Source organism: Microcaecilia unicolor, chromosome 2 (genome assembly GCF_901765095.1).
Source record: "Microcaecilia unicolor chromosome 2, aMicUni1.1, whole genome shotgun sequence".
NCBI classification, from domain to species: domain Eukaryota; kingdom Metazoa; phylum Chordata; class Amphibia; order Gymnophiona; family Siphonopidae; genus Microcaecilia; species Microcaecilia unicolor.
In genome coordinates this window covers 349070812-349091907 of record NC_044032.1, presented here as the reverse complement: position 1 = coordinate 349091907, position 21096 = coordinate 349070812, and the positions used below count along the sequence as shown (strand labels likewise).

Genomic DNA, 21096 nt, shown 5'->3' with positions numbered 1-21096 from the left:
ATGAAATTCCTCCCACATTCCAGGAATATATTTTCAAGTCCCATTACCCTATTCCCTCCGGTACAGTGATCTTATGCCTGTTGAACATTGCTCCTTCACGAGCATGCTGTCCCAGCTCCAGCACTCTCGCGACCCCATTCAGTCCGCCACTCCCCATGCTCCTTATCCCGCTCTTGCCTCCAGTCCCACTCCACAGCCACACCGTAGTACTCCGTCTCCATGCACTCTTCAATACCTGCACACAGTCCCCTCGCCCCCCATCCCCCCTCCCCCCTTCCTCCCCCTCCCCTTCTTCCTGCCTATGTTCCTCCCCAAACACCCTCCTCCTCCCTTGGAACTGGTCACTTTCACTGCCCCCGCCTTCCTTCCCACAATACCAATCTATAAGCATATATGTCATGTCAATAATACAGTGTTATAGAGTTTTCCCCATCCCCTACCTCCCCCTATGTCCCATCAAATCTTATAGCCTTCACACAGTAATATAACCTGAACCCAGAATCGCAGATCTTCCTCTCTTCCTTCCTGCAATCCCCCTTATTAAACAAATGTTCACTCTCGATAGCATATTGTCCATCTAACCCTTTGGCCCTTTAATCTTTCCACTAACGTTATGGGTGCAGCTCACTGTCCGCTCATCTCGCCTCCGAATTCAGTTGTTGCACATAGGTTTTTGCCTCCGTCGCATTGTCAAACTGCTTAGTTACTCCATCCACCGTGATCTTCAACTTCGTTGGGTATAACAATGCAAAGCGAATGTTCTTCTTGAATAGATCTGTGCATATCGGTGAGAAGGCTTTCCTTAATTGCTGGACGTGTTGAGAATAGTCCTGGAAGCAAAGAATATTATGCCCCTGATGTGTAAGTTGGCGTCGTTTCCGCATCTCTGCCAAAATTATTTGCTTATGTCTGAAATTCAGACTTTTAAAGATTACCACTCGGGGTCGATTCGCTGAAGATTTAATCGGTCCAATTCGGTGTGCTCTTTCCACACAGAACTGTTGCGGCTGATCTCCAATCTGCAGTTCTCGCGGTAGCCATTCTTCCAAGAACTTTGGCAAATCCTTATCTAGTAAGGTCTCTGGGAGTCCCACCAATATCAAATTGTTCCTTCTACTGCTGTTCTCCAAATCGTCCACTTTCAATTCGAGATCCGCCACTTGCTGCTGCAATTTTGCGTTGAGTTCTTTCAGCGTCCCTACGCCGTCCTCCATATCTGAAATGCGCTGAAGCCCCGCGTCCAGTTCCAAACAGACACTATCAATGCGTTCATGGGCCTCCTCAGCGCGATCACAAAGTTGTAGTAGCTTTTTATCCAGCGTTGCTTCGACCGCCGCTGTCACTTCGGCTGTTATTTCCCCTACCCACATGGAGCTCACCGCTGTTTCTCCTGGGGTGCGAGGGTCGGCCATTTTGTTTTCCAGCTGTCGCACCTTCTCCTTCCTCACTGATTTCGTCACCATTTCTTCGCTCCTGATGTCGGCTTTTAGCTTATATTGCTGTGCTATTCTTCACCTTTAGCTACCTGTTCCCAGTGTTTCGATTCTGTTGCTTTTTTGCTGATAATTTGCTGAGTTGTGGAAGGCGCACAAGGAGCTCCGCTTTTCAGCTTCCACCCCGTATCATGGCAGCACGTGATCCCGTTGTTAGTTTAATGTATTCCTGCATGTATGAATTTATTTTTTTGTGCTTATATTCAATTATTATGATGTGTTTTCACTGAGTTATTTATTAATTACATTTTCATATGGGGGGAAGTTATCGACATGGGCTACTGTTAAGTCAGGTTATTTTACTACAAGTTGGGTTATTTTAGCACAGGATTCCGTTTTATGCAATGAGACCCAGTAGTAAAATAACCCGACTTAACAGAAGCCTATGTTGATAAGTTCCCCATTAATGTCATAGATTGTTGAACCCCTGACACAGGCAATCTGCTGAAATACAACAGTGTCAGGATGCGATTTTATCAATAAATATTTCTCATTAGATTTTGTTGCCTCTCTTTCTCTGCTTCCTATTTTGCTTGCTTGATCTGCACAGTTTGTTCCTTTCTTTGTTCTTCCCTGGTTTTCTAACCACTCGGCTACTCATTCATTCTGAGTGTCACATACCCGGAATCTGGCAAGGGGCGTCCAGTTTGCGCAGCCAAGGCATTCCTGATTCTAAGCGCGGGACACTACTCGCGCTGGTCTGCCCATTCTCGGTGCGTCATTGTGGCACGTCTTGGGCAGTTGTGCGTCATCCTGGCGTGCCTTCAGGTTGCAACGCTTGTAGGAAGGGCGCAGCCCTTCTCCACTACTGCCAACTCCAGACTTCGCGCCTTCTGTCTTGCTGCACCCTACGCCTGGAATAAACTTCCTGAGCCCCTACGTCTTGCCCCATCCTTGGCCACCTTTAAATCTAGACTGAAAGCCCACCTCTTTAACATTGCTTTTGACTCGTAACCACTTGTAACCACTCACCTCCACCTACCCTCCTCTCTTCCTTCCCGTTCACATTAATTGATTTGATTTGCTTACTTTATTTATTTTTTGTCTATTAGATTGTAAGCTCTTTGAGCAGGGACTGTCTTTCTTCTATGTTTGTGCAGCGCTGCGTACGCCTTGTAGTGCTATAGAAATGCTAAATAGTAGTAGTAGTAGTAGCCCTCCTTGACGTCAGATGCCTTCAACTCTTAAGGAAGGAATGCTCCAGCGTGTATTTACCTCAGCTACTACTTTGTTGGTTGCACTGGTGCATTTTCTCTTGTTGCCTTTCTGCCTAGACAGACCTCTGCTTGGACCTGACTCTGCTTCCTGATTGCTGCCTGCCTTGACCTCTGCCTGGACCTGCCTCTGCTTCCTGTTTGCTGCCTGCCTAGATCTCTGCCTGGACCCGATCCTGTTTCTTGTTTGCTGAGTCCTGACCCTGCCTGCTGTGACTGTCTGCCTCACGCCCTTGCTGTCTAAACTGGTACCCTGCCTGGTACCCTGCCTGGTAGTCCTTCCTGCCCAGACACCTGGAAGTCCTGTCAGCTGCCCGCACCTAGGGGCTGAACCTCTGGGGAACAGCAGCTACTGCAGGTGAAGCAGTGGGCTTTCCGACTACCTATTCTAGAAATGACCCCACGTGTTCGGGCCTGGTATTTCTAGAGTTGACCCAAGGGCTCACCACCCCATGCCATGTCAGTGGGTACTTGTGACCTGTATTGGCCATTGCTGGAAAACAGGATACCGAGTTAGATGAACCTTTGGTCTGACCCAGAATGACAATTGTGATACTCTTATGTTCTTAATTTCTTCTAACAATTGGGCATAATTGTTGCACTATTCTTTTTCTAAAATGATTAATGATTAGGTTTTATTTTAAGGGTCCCTTTACCAAGCTGTGGTAAAAAGGGCCCTGTGTAGCAGCAGGAGCCATTTTTGCTGCACGCTGAGGTCCTTTTTTCTGCAGCGGGTAAAAATGCTGAAAAAAGACATAGCCATGTGGTAAAAGATTTCACTTACAATGTGGCTGGGGGGGGGGGGGGGGGCATTTAATGCCACCCATTGAGGTGGTGGTAAGAGCTCCCACATTAACCCAGCGGTAACTGGGCAGCACACGGCACTGCTCGATTACCGCTGGATAACCCCTGCGCTAGAAAATACAGAACAATTTTCCATAGCACCGAAAATGGCACAGTGGGGTTGGAACTACCACTGGCATCCTTGTTGGGCCAGCGGGTAGCTCCAGATTTGTACGCGGTAAGTCAGCGTTGGACCTACCGCCGCTTTGTAAAATGGCCCCTTAAATTAATTTCAAAAAATGCAATAGAAAGACTAGCCGTAGATCACAGATAAATTAATTCATGTATAAAAGACCATACTTACATGAATATTCCTAAACTTTTTAGCATTTCTAGCCCTTTATTGTGCAGTATGGGGTTAATAAAACAGTAGACAAATATCAATCCAAGAAAAATCATGACGATATGAACAGTAAAATAACCTGCAAAAAGAAAACCAGTGTTACAGGAGAAACATGAAAATGGCATATTGTAGAGATAATTTAGATTTTGTGCAATTTCAAACGTACCCCATATGATATATGCGATTTGCCAGCCACAGTATCTTGCTATTGCTGCCTGAGATAACAAGAAAATAACAGTTTACTGTGTTGTCAACAGTTGCTTACCCCCCACCAAACACATATACAGAGTCTACACTTCACTATTAAAAATGAATGGTAACTTATTCCAAGCTGTAATTCAATATTTTTGTAATTAGAAAGGAAATTATTTTTAAACATTTTCAATGTATTATATTACATTTTAAAGAAATGGATGTTTAGATGTATTAACCAGTAAAACTGAGAACACATTTGTTGGTTTACTATATTTTGTCTATAAATTTTAAATTGCTTTCCTGACTGATGGTCGGGCAAAACAGTGTACAAAAAAAACACATTAACCCCTAATTCTGTAAAAGTTGCCAAAAATTGTATGCACAAATCAGGGTGCGAATGCAATTTGCACGTGCAATTTAATTGCATAACAAGCAATAATTGGCTTTTTAACAAGCAATTATTGACACTAATTAGATTTAATTAAGATATACATTAGTAAATTTAGGCCGGGGATCCGCGCCTAAATTTTACCCGTGATTTGAAAAAGAGGGCATGGAAATGGGAGGGGCATGGGTACAATGGGAGCATTCCTAAAATTAACACGTTGTTATAGAATAACAGGGAAATGCGCCTAATACAGGCACATGCATTTGCACCACGTTTCAGTTGGTGCAAACGGCCGCACCTAAAGTTAGGCGTGATTCCCAGGCATAAGCACTATTCTATAAACCATGCCTAACTTTAAGCACGGCTTATAGCACTTTTTTCAGCGCCAATTATTTTGGTACCAAATACGGAATCTAGCCCTAAGGGCAATGCTAAACAGGGCACTAACTTTAATGGCAGGATGCCTAAATGGCAGTGTTAAAATATAGCTGCTATGAGGGAAACATTTTTAAATATGGGTATAAAATTTAGATATTTAGGATTCTTTCTAACTTTGTATTTTTATTTTAGGGGACATCCTTGAAAAAGCTGTTAGCGAAACATGCCATGTCAGATGATAAGATCCCCTATGCCAACATTCTATTTGAGAGCCAACATTTGAGATGAGTAAAAGTTCTTCTACTCGATAGTTGTTACTATTATATGAAAAGAAAGAAAGAAAGAAAGAATTTAAGCAGGATGGAGGGTGGTAGGGACTAACGATTTTGGTATGTAAATTGTGGTGGGCAAACTTCAGGGGCGTAGCCACGGGTGGGCCTGGGTGGGTCATTGGAGGAAGGGGAGGGAGAAAAGTGCTGGACCGGGGGGGCACAAGAGGGACGGGAGAAAAGTGTTGGATGGGAGGGGGCACTGGAGGGAAGGGAGAAAAGTACTGGCCCACTGTGGAGGGGGTTGCTTGAGGGGTTGAGGAGACAATGAAAGCAGAAAGGGAAGAAGGGAGAGATGCTGCTTGGGGGGAGGGGTGGAAGAGAGAAATGTTGGACCTGGGGCACAAAGGAGGGAGAGAGAGAGATGGTGGACAGTGGGAGAGAGGCAGAAATGTTGGACATGGCAGAGGAAGGGCATGAATGCTGCATGGGAGGGAGGGAGGGAGGGGGAACAGAGAAGTTGGCTCTGGGGTACAAGGGAGGGGGAGAGAGAGGGAGGGGGAGAGAGAGATGTAGGACATGAGGTTGGATGAGAGGCAGGGAGAGATGCACAGGTGGAGAGGGGGAGAGAAGAAGATGGATCTAGGAGCAGATGAACATGATGGAGAGATGCCAGACACTGGGAATGAGGGAAGAGAGAAGGAGATATGCTGGACCATGGGGGACAGGAGAGAGGAGAGAAGGGACAGGACAGGATATTTCAGGCTACAAAGGTGGGGATGGAAGAAAGAGTGAGCAGATGCTTGGCTAGAAAGGTGGAGGGAGGAAGGCGCTGGGAATGGTGGAACCATGTGGGAGAGGCTAGGAAGGGGAGGAGAAGGGTGGCAAGAAAATGGATGAAAGGATAGTGATAACAGAGGGTAGAAATATGTGTTAATATGTGTCCCAGCTTGAGACCCATCCACTGGAATAGTGGTGGGCCAAGTTACATAGCTTAAACTGCTGAAAAGCACTGACTAGGCCTGAAAATCAGATGATGGCCTTATAGCTGAAAGCCTGCAAGAGCAGGACTGCTTGGTGAGCCTTATTGAAACCTGGTACAACTTTCAAATTCAGTGTAAGAGTTAGGATGAAGGAATTAATGGCAGAAATGGTAAAAAGTTTGGTTCATAAGATGGAGTCTGTCCTTATAAGATGGCTCCCAGAGTCACAAGATACAAAGAAACTGATCTCTCTATATTAGGAAAGATGTTTACAAGTACGGAAATTGGCGTTATGAAGTAATCTCAGAAAGGAGGGGCAGGTGGGCACCTGACCTGCGGTTAAGTATGATTCATAGATGCAGATGCAAAAAAATTAGAAAAAAAAGTCTTTCTCCATTGAGTTGTATGGACTGCAAATGCTATATAAGGACTGTGCTTCTGAGCTATAGTCGGAGTCCTTCCCCAACGTGAGTCGGATGACGGCGAAGCTACGGTCCGTTGAACCCAGAATTTGACTGATGTGTGTAACAGCTGGCAGATTCATTCGGTGAGAATAAAGACTATTTCTATCACTAAACTTCTCCAGTCTCAGTTTCAATCTCTTCATTCTCTTTAAACTGTTTCACATAAATACTATACACATAAGTAAATTATCTTTCACTCATGTAGACTTTATGTGGGAACATAAATGGCCAAAGATTCACCTAGATCCTAGAAGACAGAAAGTTGTGGTCATGGGAATTAGATTTGAACTGCGCCTTCTGCCACCCCCCCTACACCTCCGTGTCCGAAGGCACTCCTTTGGACCCCGATTCATCTCACTGTGGAAAGGGGTTCCGCGGAGGTCTAGGGATGGGTGGATAAACAGACTCCTCAAAAAACATATGGTAATGGAGAATAGATTAAAGATGGAAGGGAATGGAAGCCTGGGGAAGGTGTGAGATGGGGAATGAGAGAGCTAGTGGGTGAAAGAAGAAATCTGATAGGTAGCTGAAAAGTAAAAAGGAAGAGAAGGATGAGAAAGAGGGTGAAATTTGAGTTGACAGAGGCGGAAAAGAAAAAAATGAGAGGACACAACTAAAAAGGAATAATCATTATATCAGAGGTAGGTGTAGTGAGGGAATAGACAGCAGAGAGAAGACAAATGTACAGCAGCCGCTTGAAGGAGAATTAGTAGATGACAGGAAATTGGAACCAACATAATGGAAAAATAAAACATCCAGACAACAAAGGTAGAAAAAAGCATTTTATTTTGAATGTTTTAAATGGAATATATTAGCTTTCGGAAATGTGCATAGCAATTGTCTTTGCATTGTGTTCAATAGAAAGGAAATACATTTCTGTTGTTATTTCTCCATTGTTGAAGTATATGTTAAGTTTAACTTCTTGGGGTTCTCAATTCAATTTTTGTGTAAATATTTTAATTTCTAATTTGTGATCCCTTGGTCTGTATTTGGTGAAAGTCTGTCAGTGTGATTAGTATTGGCAGGTGGGGAAATTGGAGGGGAGGCAGGGAGGAGAGAGGATCAGAGAAAGTGACCTCCTTTATTTTCTGAACTGGGCCATAGCATGTCTAACACTGGCCCTGACCCTTCCTTTATAACTGGTGGGGAACCCCAAGCATCCCCAGCTGAGAACCTCCTCCAGAGGCAGCCAGAATTCCCTTCTACCAAACTCTCCAGTCAGTGACAGCATCCTTGAGCCACCGACTACTAGGCACGCATGTGGTGCTGGCATTAGTGGCTTAGGGACATTGCTGCTGCCTGCCAAGCTTGGTAAAAGGGAGTTCTGGCTGCCTTCAGAGAAAGTCTTTAGCTAACAGAGCTTGAGGATCCTCATTAGCTAAAGTATTTATATTTTGAGGTAGAGGTATAGCGGGGCAGAGATAATTTTGTGCCCACCCACTTTAGGTTCAGGCCCACCCAAAATTGGCTGTCTGGCTACGCCACTGGCAAACTTTAAAACCACAACGTGATACTGCTGATGTGCTTTTGACACGGTTCCCCACAGGAGGCTCTTAAATAAACTGGAGGGGCTGAAGATAGGACCCGAAGTGGTGAACTGGATTAGGAACTGGTTGACGGACAGACGCCAGAGGGTGGTGGTGAATGGAATTCGCTCGGAGGAGCAAAAGGTAAGTAGTGGAGTGCCTCAAGGATCGGTGCTGGGGCCGATTCTGTTCAATATATTTGTGAGTGACATTGCCGAAGGGTTAGAAGGTAAAGTTTGCCTATTTGCGGATGATACTAAGATCTGTAACAGAGTGGACACCCCGGAGGGAGTGGAAAACATGAAAAAGGACATACGGAAGCTAGAAGAATGGTCTAAGGTTTGGCAATTAAAATTCAATGCGAAGAAATGCAAAGTGATGCACTTAGGAAGTAGAAATCCACGGGAGACGTATGTGTTAGGCGGGGAGAGTCTGATAGGTACGGGCGGAGAGAGGGATCTTGGGGTGATAGTATCTGAGGATTTGAAGGCGACGAAACAATGTGACAAGGCGGGTGGCAGTAGCTAGAGGTTGTTAGGCTGTATAAGAGAGGTGTGACCAGCAGAAGAAAGGGGGTGTTGATGCCCCTGTATAAGTCGTTGGTGAGGCCCCACCTGGAGTATTGTGTTCAGTTTTGGAGGCCGTATCTTGTTAAGGATGTAAAAAGAATTGAAGCGGTGCAAAGAAAGCTACGAGAATGGTATGGGATTTGCGTTACAAGACGTATGAGGAGAGACTTGCTGAACTAAACATGTATACTCTGGAGGAAAGGAGAAACAGGGGTGATATGATACAGACGTTCAAATATTTGAAAGGTATTAATCCGCAAACGAATCTTTTCCGGAGATGGGAAGGTGGTAGAACGAGAGGACATGAAATGAGATTGAAGGGGGGCAGACTCAAGAAAAATGTCAGGAAGTATTTTTTCACGGAGAGAGTAGTGTTTGCTTGGAATGCCCTCCCGCGGGAGGTGGTGGAAATGAAAACGGTAACGGAATTCAAACATGCGTGGGATAAGCATAAAGGAATCCTGTGTCGAAGGAATGGATCCTCAGGAGCTTAGTCAAGATCGGGAGGCGGGGCTGGTGGTTGGGAGGCGGGGATAGGGCTGGGCAGACTTATACGGTCTGTGCCAGAGCCGGTGGTGGGAAGCGGGACTGGTGGTTGGGAGGCGGGGATAGTGCTGGACAGACTTGTACGGTCTGTGCCAGAGCCGGGGTTGGGAGGCAGGGCTGGGGAGGTGAGGATAGTGCTGGGCAGACTTATACGGTCTGTGCCCTGAAGAGCATAGGTACAAATCAAAGTAGGGTATACACAAAAAGCAGCAAATATGAGTTATCTTGTTGGGCAGACTGGATGGACCGTGCAGGTCTTTTTCTGCTGTCATCTACTATGTTACTTACACCATATTTATTAAAACGTGAAAAGCAGATGAGAACACTGGATTTTGTGATACTGTTGTAAATTTGATGATCCAGATGATGAACAATTGTTAAATTGTACAGCGCTGCGTAACCCTAGTAGCGCTATAGAAATGTCAAGTAGTAGTAGTAGTATGAAGAACAATTTGCCATATTAATTTGTATTCCATAAAGGGTGCGCAGGTGGGCACACTCTTTACAGAATAGGTGCTTATACTCTGATAAATATAAGCTCTCCGAGGTAGTAAGGCATCCAGCTGTGTTCAAAAGTGCCCCCATTGTTCCTTTACTCCTGACACAGGTGTTGTCACCTCAAGTATTTTAACTTGGTCCACCATGCCCCATCCTACCCTAGCCCCACCCCCTTTAGCCTCCACATTTGAGTCACTGGCCTTGGGACCATAAATTATTCAGTTTTCTGGATATCCACAGTGAATACATGAGAGGTTTGCATGCATTGCCTTTGTTATATACAAACCTCTCATATACATTAATAATGGGTATCCTGAAAACCAGAATGCTAAGGTATGTCCTTGGGACTGGGTTGAGAAACCTATGTTTAAATTATTGAATTGTATTTGACTCCAAGGCAGGGGGAGAAGCATGTGGGGTGGGATGTGGGGGCCTGGTAGGGGGGGGGGTACAAAATCAAAATTTGGTCCAGGGCGCCACAACCTGTTGAGCAGGCCCTATGCAGATGGGTCAGAGCTTGTGGGGACAAACTTTGTCCCCGTGTCTTTCTCTATTCTGGACCCAAGATATGTTGGGATTGTCCAGTGAATCGGTGTATGCTTGCAAAATACAAATGACTGGATCACTATTTCAGAAGGGGAAGTCAGAGGTATTTTTAAAACACCAGTTGCTGAAGTTGACAAAAATAAATCCAGATATTCAGCACTATTCAGATAGTGAGTGGCACTAGAGTGGTCAGTACAAGTACTCTCTGGATAGAACCAATATTGTGCCCACTATCTGGATAAAGTTAGCACAGCCTTTTTTCTGTCCCACCTTTATCTGTTCAGCAGAATGAATATCACACTAACTGGATAACTCTGGGGACTGCTCTCACTCTTCATATGGACCTCCCCATTGCTATCTGAATAACGCCAGGGCCATCTGTAATCATTTTCAAACACACTATCTGTATAGTATCACTGAAAATTGATGACTGGCCCCGGTCAGCAAAACTTATCTGGGTGGGAGGTCACGTGACAAGATGGCGGCACGTTAGTTTGTGGTCTGTGAGCTCCTGAAACTTGTTTCCCATAACGTTACTTCTTTATCCAAAAATGCCCCATACCAAGCGGAAGGGATTGGTCAGAGGTGAGACCTCGAAGCATAGACCCCCCCCCCCCTCGGTGGGCAACAGACGATGGAGAGATACGCCACAACTACATCTACTCCAATATCCAGGAACAGTCCTGCTGCCTCGTCGGAAGGAGACCCTCGGGGCTTGGGACTCGATGTCACCTTGTCTCCCCCGGAACTCGAACCGCCACCCCAACCCGAAGGATGCCCTCTCTAGCGTGAGACTCTGGGACCGGAAGTGGTGATACAGGGCCCCACGGATCGAGGAGTGGAGGGGGCGAAAACCGACGGAGGGAAGGGAAAGGAATTTCCCTTCCTGAGCAAAGAGCTCCATTTTCTAGGTCTGGGACGGTGACGCTGGAGAGTATCTGGAATGCTCTACAGCGTTTGGATACCTCAGTAGCCAATTCTACGAAAGAAATCTCATCACTTGTAAGTAAAGTGGATTTACTTTCTAAAACTATGGAAAACACAAAGCAAGAATTTAATTTGCAGGTGTCGGACTTAAAACGAGAAATGAAGAATTTACAGGAATTTAAAGTGATAACAGTAAAAGACCGGACTTTTCTCCATCGAAAATTAGAACAGATTGAAAATTTTCATCGTAGATTAACACTACGTTTTTTGAATTTTCCAAGGTCCTTGGGGGTTAGCCCACTGGATGCATTTAAGAAATATTTATTGGAAGTATTACATTATTCCCCCGAAATGTTTCCACCAATAAATAAGGTTTATTATATACAACCAAAGAAAGTATCTAAAGTACAGCTAGATCCAGGGGCTTCCGAACGTCCAAAAAACAAGGATATTATGAATCTAACTGATTTTCTAGAAACTTCTATGACTGAAGACTCTGAAAGACTGACACTATTAGTGAACTTTGTATTTGAACAAGATCTGGAGGCGGTTAAACGCCTTTACTTTAGAAATGCAAATTCACTTTTCTTAGGAAAAAAAATATGGATGTTCCCAGACGTAACTAAATTAACCCAGGAGAGAAGGAAAGCTTTTCTGTCTCTTAGGGCTGAAACCATAGCTCTGGGAGCATCTTTCTATCTTAATTACCCCTGCAAATGTGTGGTTAAATTCCTAGGGATAAAATATGTGTTTTTTTCAACCAGAACATCTTAGTGAATTTGTTAAAATAAAAAAATTGGCTACTGGGTAGATTTCGTTTGATGATATCTAGATGGATAGATGTGTGCTAAGCTATATAATTTGATTTTGTTTTTGCTTTAAACTTCTACTGTTGTATTTCCTTCATGTGGCCTCCTAATATTGTGGTCTAAAGAGGACAAAATGTTATAATTTCTTCTGGTTAATTTATCAATGTTCTTTATATATTCAGGTTCGCATTACCAATGCAAGTTTATGTATGACTTGTAAATGCATTGTAAAAGCATTAATAAAAAAATAAAATAAAAAAAACCCTTATCTGGGTGACTTGAAGCAATATTTAGAAAAGGATACTGGGTAGAATGGGTGAATTGACATGCAGCATGTGAACTAACATGGATGTTTTCACAGTATTTATTTATTAGGACATATTAATTACCTTCATGAAGAGAATCCAAGGCAGTTACTTTATTCATGCAACATGGAAAGAGAGGCTAGTTTTGAACCATGTCTGAAAACTGTGCTCCCTCAATGTGGTCAGTGTTCACACAAATCTTTTGCTACGTTGAAAGAGGGTGTTTCAGGGGGCATTGTACAATTGTTCACATGTACTCACAGAAAAATCCATGCAAGTGACTATGGGGCTCATTTTCAACAGAGAAACATCCCAAAAGTGGCCTAAATCTGCATTTGGATGTTCTCTAACAAAAACGCACAAATTGGTATTTTCAAAACCAATTTTTAGATGTTTTTCTATGAAGTCTGTCAGACGTACATTCAAATCACAAGGGGGCGTGTCAGGGGCATGTTAAGGGCAGGATCTTGGTGTTCCTAACAATTGGACATTTTTCTGCCATAATGGAACAAAACAAAAACATTCAGGGCTATAAGTTGGACATTTTGGTCTAGACCTGTTTTATTAATGAATAAGTCACAAAAAGTGCCCTAAATGACACATGACCACTGGAGGGAATCAGGGATGACCTCCTTTTACTCCCCCCAGTAGTCACTAACCTCCTCCCATCCCCCAAAAATGTAATTAAAAACATTACTTACCAGCCTCTATGTCAGCCTCAGATGTTATACTCGGGTCCACTACAGCAGAATGCAGATCCTTAGAGTAGTGAAGTGGCTATATAAATGCTAAATAGTAGTAGTAGTAGTAGTAGTGAGTGCAGTGCACTGCAGATAGGTGGGCCCAGGCTTATACCTCTCCCTACCTGTTACACTTGTGGTGGAAACTGTGAGCCCTCCAAAATTCACCAGAAACCCACTGTACCCACATATAGGTGCCCCTTTCACCCATAAGGGCTATTGTAGTGGTGCACAGTTGGGGGTAGTGGGTTTTGGGTGTGTTTTGGGGTGCTCAGCAGACAAGGTCAAGGAGCAATGTGTACATGGGAGCATTTACTTGAAGTCAACTGCAGTGCACCCTAGGGTGCCCCATTGCTCTCCTGGGATGTCTGTGTGGCCCGTCTACTATGAATGCTGGCTCCTCCTACATCCCAATGGCTTGATTTTGTGAGTGTTTCACTTGGACTTTTTTTTTTTTATGGACCAAATAGATAAACACACAGAGCACAGAAACATCTAGCAAATAGCCATTGTCAAAAAAAAAAAAAGATAGACCTTAATCTGTTTTGAAAATGGTTATATTCCCCACTTGAATTTTGGACGTTTTTAGCAAAACATCCGAAGTTGGACTTAAACATCATATAGAAAATGCCCCTCTATGTATACTTTGTACCCATGGCAGGTTGCAAAGCAACAGTATGTGCTTTGAGAATTGTTTCTTCTCTAAGGGGCTAGGGTACAACTGTCAGACTCGTGAGTCCGTGTGCCGAGCAGAATACCGACGGGTCCTGAGGAGGAAGAGGACGCAGGTCCCAACTTGGCAGTCAGGCAACCCTGAGGCTTCACCTGTTATGACCGCCGTTCCCCAGGGATTAAGCCCCTAGGTGCAGGTGGCCGGCAGGACTTAAGAGAGCAGGGGCTGATGGGTGTAGGCAGCAGACAGGCGAAGAAGTCTGGTATCTGGAGCAACAGGCAGAGTTCGATTCCTACTTCAGGCACAGGCAGCTCCTTGTGACTCTGGGCAAGTCACTTAACCCTCCATTGCCCCATGTAAGCCGCATTGAGCCTGCCATGAGTGGGAAAGCGCGGGGTACAAATGTAACAAAAAAAAAAAAAGTCATGGGGACCAGGGGCCGGCAGCAGGCACAGAGAGTAATCCGGGGATGGGCTAGGTCAACAGGCAGGCAGCAGGCACAAAGAGTAGTCAGGGTACACACTGGGTCAAAAGGCAGGCAGCAGACATGAAGAGTAGTCAGGGTACACACAGAGTTCAGGAACCAGGGAGAGAATCAAATAACAAGCAAACGACAGTGCAAAGCAAAACCTACCAGAGTAGAAGCCAAAGCAACAAGGGAGAAAAGAAAATCCGCTGATATAGTGATGGCATCTGAGGTCAGCAGAAGCCAGCAGAGAGAGGGAGAGCAGCCATAGGTCAAAGAGGAGGAGGAGAGAACAGTAGGCTGCCTAATAGAAGCGGAGCAGCAGTAGGGAGCAATGGGAAAGGAAGCAGCTAACTGGAAAGGAGCAAGAAGGGAGGAGCCAAGGAGACAGGCCACGGGGGTACCCAACCCTAGCGGAGCAGGAGGCAGGACGGAGCATCCGGTGTTGGACGAAGCACCCCGAGGACAGAGGGAAAAGAGGCGGAGGAGCGCTGGAAGAAAACGCTGTGCCGCCCCAGATACCTCGACGCACAGCGCCACGCTGGTTCTGGCGGCAGAACACTGCGCTGCCAGTGGAGACTGCCAGTCACGGTAGGGAACGTGACAACAACATAGAAAATAATTTTATTGGCTGGTCTAGCAGAGATTTAATTACAATTGTAACCAAACTATGTTCATCTTGGGGAACAGAGCAGGAATTATTCCGTTCCTCTTGTCACATGGAATCTGGTGGAGCTCAGTCCTGAGTTCTAGGCATAACAAAATAGTTTAATAGCAAACTTTGGGTGCAGCATTTCATGGGAATATAAGAAATACTTACCACACTCTTAGAAGGTGAGGGATTGCGACATTTCACTGGAAGAAAACTCTTGTCTCCTTTCCACAGTCGTTTTATATGTTTTCTGAAGAGACATTTTTAAAACAGTAATAAAAATAGCCATTTTTTCATGCGCTTAACCAGTGTTTTTTTTTCTAGAAAGAAAGATGTTGGTAGTAAGGAATAACCATGCTTGGATGGGGTTGAGTGGTTGGGAATTAGTGACGGTTCAGGGCCAGTGCTCTGGGGGTTCTGTACCTATGTGATAGCTTTACACCTTGTAACAGGCCACAGAGATGGAGTGATGCATGTGGGAAAGAGGAACCCAAACTATAGCTATGTGATGCAAGGTTCCACATTAGGAGTCACCAACCATGAAAAGGATCTAGATGTCATCGTTGAAGATATTTTGAAACCCTCTGCTCAGTGTGCAGCGCAGTGGCGTAGCCAAGGGTGGGCCCAGGCCCTCCCACTTTAGGCTCAAGCCCACCCAGTAGCAGCACACCTATGATGTGGCTGGCAGGGATCCCTAAGCCCCACCAGCCAAAAACTCCCAACAACTGTCCCTCCTGCATACCTTGTAAATAGCAGATCTTCACCTCCAGCAACTGATATGTACTGTTCACACCGACCCCGCAGCCTTCCCTCTGATGTATTCCCGCCTATGCGGAAACAGGAAGTTGCATCAGAGAGAAGGCTGTGGGACCAACATGAGCTATGTGTATTAGTTGCTGCTCGCTGCCGGTGAAAATCTGCTACTTAAAAGGTATATGGGGGAGGGGGATGTTTGAGAGCCCATATGGTATGCAGGCGAGAGAGGGAGAGACAAAATCACTTGGGGGACAGGGTAGAGTTCTTCTGCCCATCCATCTTAGGCCCAGGCTCACCCAAAATTGGGTGTCTGGCTACGCCCCTGGTGCAGCGGCAGCAAAGAAAGCAAATACAATGGTAGGTATTATTAAGAAAGGAATGAAAAGCAAAAATGAGAGTGTTATAATGCCTTTGTATCAGTCCATAGTACGACTGCACCTCGAATATTGTGTGCAGTTCTGGTCACCACATCTCAAAAATGATATAGTGGAATTAGAAAAGGTACAGAGAAATGCGACGAAAATGATAAAGAGGATGGAACAACTTCCCTATGAAGAAAGGCTAAAGTGGCTAGGGCTCTTCAGCTTGGAGAAGAGACATCTGAGGGGAGATATGATAGAGGTGATTAAAATAATGAGTGGAATGGAATGGGTGGACGTGAATCGCTTGTACTCTTTCCAAAAATACTAGGACTAGGGGGCACACAGTGGAGCTGTTAAGTAGTAAATTTAAAACAAATTGGAGAAAATATTTCTTTACTCAACGTGTAATTAAACTCTGGAATTCGTCGCCAGAGAATGTGGTAAAAGTAGTTAGCTTAGCAGTGTTTAAAAAAGGTTTGGCTCATTTCCTAAAAGTCCATAAGTCATTATTAAGATGGACTTGGGGAAAATCCACTGCTTATTTCTAGGGTAAGCAGCATAACATGTATTGTACTGTTTTGGGATCTTGCCAGGTACTTGTGACCTGGATTGACCACTGTTGGAAACAGGATACTGGGCTTGATGGACCTTCTGTCTGTCCCAGTGTGGCAATACTTATGTAATCCTTCCTCTTTCCTATCTTTTCTACTACCAGCTGGGGGCATAAGAGAACAGTGCTGGTGCCTCCTCTGTTCCCATTATGGAACAGAAAAAAAAATACAGTGGCGGGTGGGTGGGAGAGACAGAGAAAAGCACCTAAAGTGAAAGGAGGAAAGTTTAGAGGAACAGGTACCTCTGGTGCTATTCTCCCTTTCATGCCTCACTGTTTTTTTTTTCCTATTGCAATCCTCTTTTCTCTAACCAACATATACATTCATGCACATGCTCACACAGTAGGTTGATTTTTTTTGTCTCTCTTGTCTATTGCTCCCCTCCTCTGTTGCCTCTCTCTTTTCTTCTCCTCACACCACCTCACCCCAGTATTCATCTCCTGTCACACTGTCCAGCATTCACTCTCTTCTTAATTCACCCCCCTTTCAGTCTTCTCTTTTCCTCTTTGCCCCATCCCTGCTGGTGCAAACTGATGAAGGGATAATTATTTTAATTCTGAAAAAAAAAAGTTCATGAGGTTGAACAATAAAACAAGACTGTTTTTGACGTTGAAGATTGATTGGCAGTTAGAAATGTTCAAACAAAACACATTTGCAGTGAGCTAAGCAACAAGTAAATGCTGAAGATTGACAACATCATCAGAAAAACAGCTAAAACAGGAACACCATAATATCAGAACTACTTTTATATTTATGTGCTATTATGTTATTGTAATAATAATATCCTTTTTAGTTGTGATTTTCTGCGGGGCTCTCTTTAACTTGAGGCTTTTACCATAGGCGCCCGGTATAAGAGGCTTGGGGAGGCTAAGCCTCCCCAGCCCAATCGTCGACTTCCGCTTGTGGTGCAGCCCACCCTCCCACCCCGCGCATTTTCATCTTTTATTTCCGTGGCAGCAACGTCAATGAAGAAAAAGACTACAGGCTCGCCGCCAGCTTCTCCCTTCTCTCTGCACACAGTGTCCCGCTCTCGCGGAAACAGGAAATGCATCACCGCAGAAGGCGGGACACTGTGTGCAGAGAGAAGGGAGAAGCTGGCGGCGAGCCTGTAGTCTTTTCTTCATTGACGTCGCTGCCACGGAGCGTATGGAGGTAAGCTCCGCCCCCTTTAGCCTCCCCAAACAGTTGGGCTACCGACCGTCTATGGCTTTTACCTCTTTCTGGAAAGGCATTATTTGTCAGGAAATGCTTAAGTGGGTGAACGGTATCTCTAAACAATATTAATGCATGTAGGAACCACTGGCAAAGCCTTTCCTCATAGGGAAGTCGTCCCATCCCCTTTATCATTTTCGTCGCCCTTTTCTGCACCTTTTCTAATTCCACTATATCTTTTTTGAGATGCGGCGACCAGAACTGAACACAATATTTGAGGTGTGGTCGTACCATGGAGCGATACAAAGGCATTATAACATCCTCATTTTTGTTTTCCATTCCTTTCCTAATAATACCTAACATTCTATTTCCTTTCTTAGCCGCCGCAGCACACTGAGAAGAAGGTTTCAACATATCATCAACGACGACACCTAGATCCCTTTCTTGGTCCGTGACTCCTAACGTGGAACCTTGCATGAAGTAGCTATAATTCGCGTTCCTCTTTCCCACATGCATCACTTTGCACTTGCTCACATTAAACGTCATCTGCCATTTAGACGCCCAGTCTCCCAGTCTCGTAAGGTCCTCTTGTAATTTTTCACAATCCTCCCGCGATTTAACGACTTTGAATAACTTTGTATCATCAGCAAATTTAATTACCTCACTAGTTACTCCCATCTCTAGGTCATTTATAAATATGTTAAAAAGCAGTGGTCCCAACACAGAGCCCTGGGGAACCCCACTAACTACCCTTCTCCATTGAGAATACTGACCATTTAACCCTACTCTCTGTTTTCTATCTTTTAACCAGTTTTTAATCCACAATAGAACACTACCTCCAATCCCACGACTCTCTAATTTCCTCTGGAGTCTTTCATGAGGTACGTTGTCAAACTCCTTCTGAAAATCCAGATACACAATCCTGCTTATAATCGAACGAGAAAAGCGCCCAAGTTCCGACCTAAATCGGGAGATGGACGTTTAGCTCACAAAAACGAATAACATGGTATAATCGAAAGCCGAACTTGGACGTTTTCAACTGCACTTCATCGCGGAAGCGTACAAAGTTGACGGGGGCGTGTCAGAGGCGTGGTGAAGGCGGGACTGGGGCATGGTTATCACCCAAACAGAGATGGTCACCTTTCGCCAATAATGGAAAAAAAGTATGCGTTTGTAGCTAGAATTTAGGGCACTTTTCCTGGACCCTGTTTTTTCACAAATAAGGCCCCAAAAAGTGCCCTAAATGACCAGATTACCACCAGAGGGAATCGGGGATGACCTCCACTGACTCCCCCAGTGGTCACTAACCCCCTCCCACCACAAAAAATGATGTTTCACAACTTTTTATTTTCACCCTCAAATGTCATACCCACCTCCCTGGCAGCAGTATGAAGGTCCCTGGAGCAGTTGTTAGGGGGTGCAGTGGACTTCAGGCAGGTGGACCCAGGCCCATCCCTCCCCTACCTGTTACAATTGTGCTGCTTAATGCTTAGTCGTCCAACCCCCCCAAACCCACTGTACCCACATGTAGGTGCCCCCCTTCACCCCTTAGGGCTATAGTAATGGTGTAGACTTGTGGGCAGTGGGTTTTGAGGGGGATTTGGGGGGCTCAACACACAAGGGAAGGGTGCTATGCACCTGGGAGCTCTTTTACCTTTTTTTTTGTTTTTGTAAAAGTGCCCCCTAGGGTGCCCGGTTGGTGTCCTGGCATGTGAGGGGGACCAGTGCACTACGAATCCTGGCCCCTCCCACGAACAAATGCCTTGGATTTATTCGTTTTTGAGCTGGGCGCTTTCATTTTCCATTATCGCTGAAAAGCAAAAACGCCCAGCTCACAAATTGTCGAATAAAACATGGACGTCTATTTTTTTCAAAAATACGGTTCGGTCCGCCCCTTCACAGACCCGTTCTTGGAGATAAACGCCCATGGAGATAGAAGTTTTCGTTCAATTATGCCCCTCCACGTCAACCAGCTCGCCTTTATCCACATGTTTGTTCACCCCTTCAAAGAAATGTAGTAGACTGGAGAGGCAAGATTTCCCTTCACTAAATCTATGTTGACTTTGTCTCATTAATCCATGCTTTTGAAAATGCTCTGTAATTTTGTTCTTAATAATAGTCTCTACCATTTTGCCCGGCACCGACGTCAGACTCAGTGGTCTATAATTTCCTGGATCTCCTCTGGAACCTTTTTAAAAAATCGGCGTTACATTGGCCACCCTCCAATCTTCCGGTACCATGCTCGATTTTAAGGATAAATTACATATTTCTAACAATAGCTCCGCAAGCTCATTTTTCAGTTCTATCAGTACTCTGGGATGAATACCATCCGGTCCAGGAGATTTGCTACTCTTCCGTTTGTAGAACTGCCCCATTACATCCTCCAGGTTTACAGAGAATTCATTAAGTTTCTCCGACTCGTCAGCTTCGAATACCATTTCTGGCACCGGTATCCCACCCAAATTTTCCTCGGTGAAGACTGAAGCAAAGAATTCATTTAATCTCTCCGCTACGGCTTTGTCTTCCCTGATCGCCCGTTTTACTCCTCGGTCATCTAGCGGATTCTTTTGCCAGTTTCCTGCTTTTAATATACCTAAAAAAAATTTTTACTATGTATTTTTGCATCCAACGCAATCTTTTTTTCGAAGTCCCTCTTAGCTTTCCTTATCAGCGCTTTGCATTTGACTTGATATTCCTTATGCCGTTTCTTATTATTTTCAGTCAGTTCCTTCTTCCATTTTCTGAAGGATTTTCTTTTAGCTCTAATAGCTTCCTTCACCTTACTATTTAACCACGCTGGCTGTCATTAGAGTTTGCATCTTACAGACCAGAAAGAGAAGAAGTAAAAGAAGGAAAGTCCAGAGGGAACGATGGCATTTGTCCCAATCAAGGAAGATAAAGACTGGATAGGAGAAAGTTTGAGTATTCTACAATGTCTTTTTAGAAACTTTTGTTTACAGTATGCCAATGTGTTTTTGGCTTTTTTACTTTGAGGAAAAATCATAACAAATTATGTGTTCACTGGCAGCCAGCGAAGGTATATATGCCATATATGTATATTTTTAAATGGTATACAGATAATATCAGGCTATTTCAATTACTAAACAGTGAAATGTTATCCATATTTTTGTGGGCTGGGTTAGGTGAGAAGCAAGGGTAGGCCAAAAAAATTATCTATTTAGTGGCTATATTTAGCCACTAACCCTAGGATTCTATAAATGGCATTTTAAATTGCATGCTCACCTAATTTGAGTGCGCAATTTAATTGAATAATGAGCCAATTAGCATTAATTAAAATCTACACGCATAAATTTACGCACCCAGATCCACACGTAAATTTTACACGCGGATCAAAAAAGGGGACATGGCCAAGGGAGGGTCATGGGCG

The 21096-nt window shown here is 44.5% G+C and overlaps 1 protein-coding gene across 1 annotated transcript in view; it reads right to left on the bottom strand.

Annotated features, from left to right (window-relative positions):
* LOC115463719 (stimulated by retinoic acid gene 6 protein-like) overlaps positions 1-21096 on the bottom strand; it is a 393767-nt gene that overhangs the window by 93489 nt on the left and 279182 nt on the right. Inside the window, exons 14-16 of the mRNA XM_030194443.1 lie at positions 14996-15077; positions 4060-4108; positions 3855-3972 (exon numbers count right to left, since the gene is read on the bottom strand). Of these exons, the coding sequence (XP_030050303.1) occupies positions 3855-3972; positions 4060-4108; positions 14996-15077 (249 nt within the window). The remainder of the gene's footprint in view (positions 1-3854; positions 3973-4059; positions 4109-14995; positions 15078-21096) is intronic.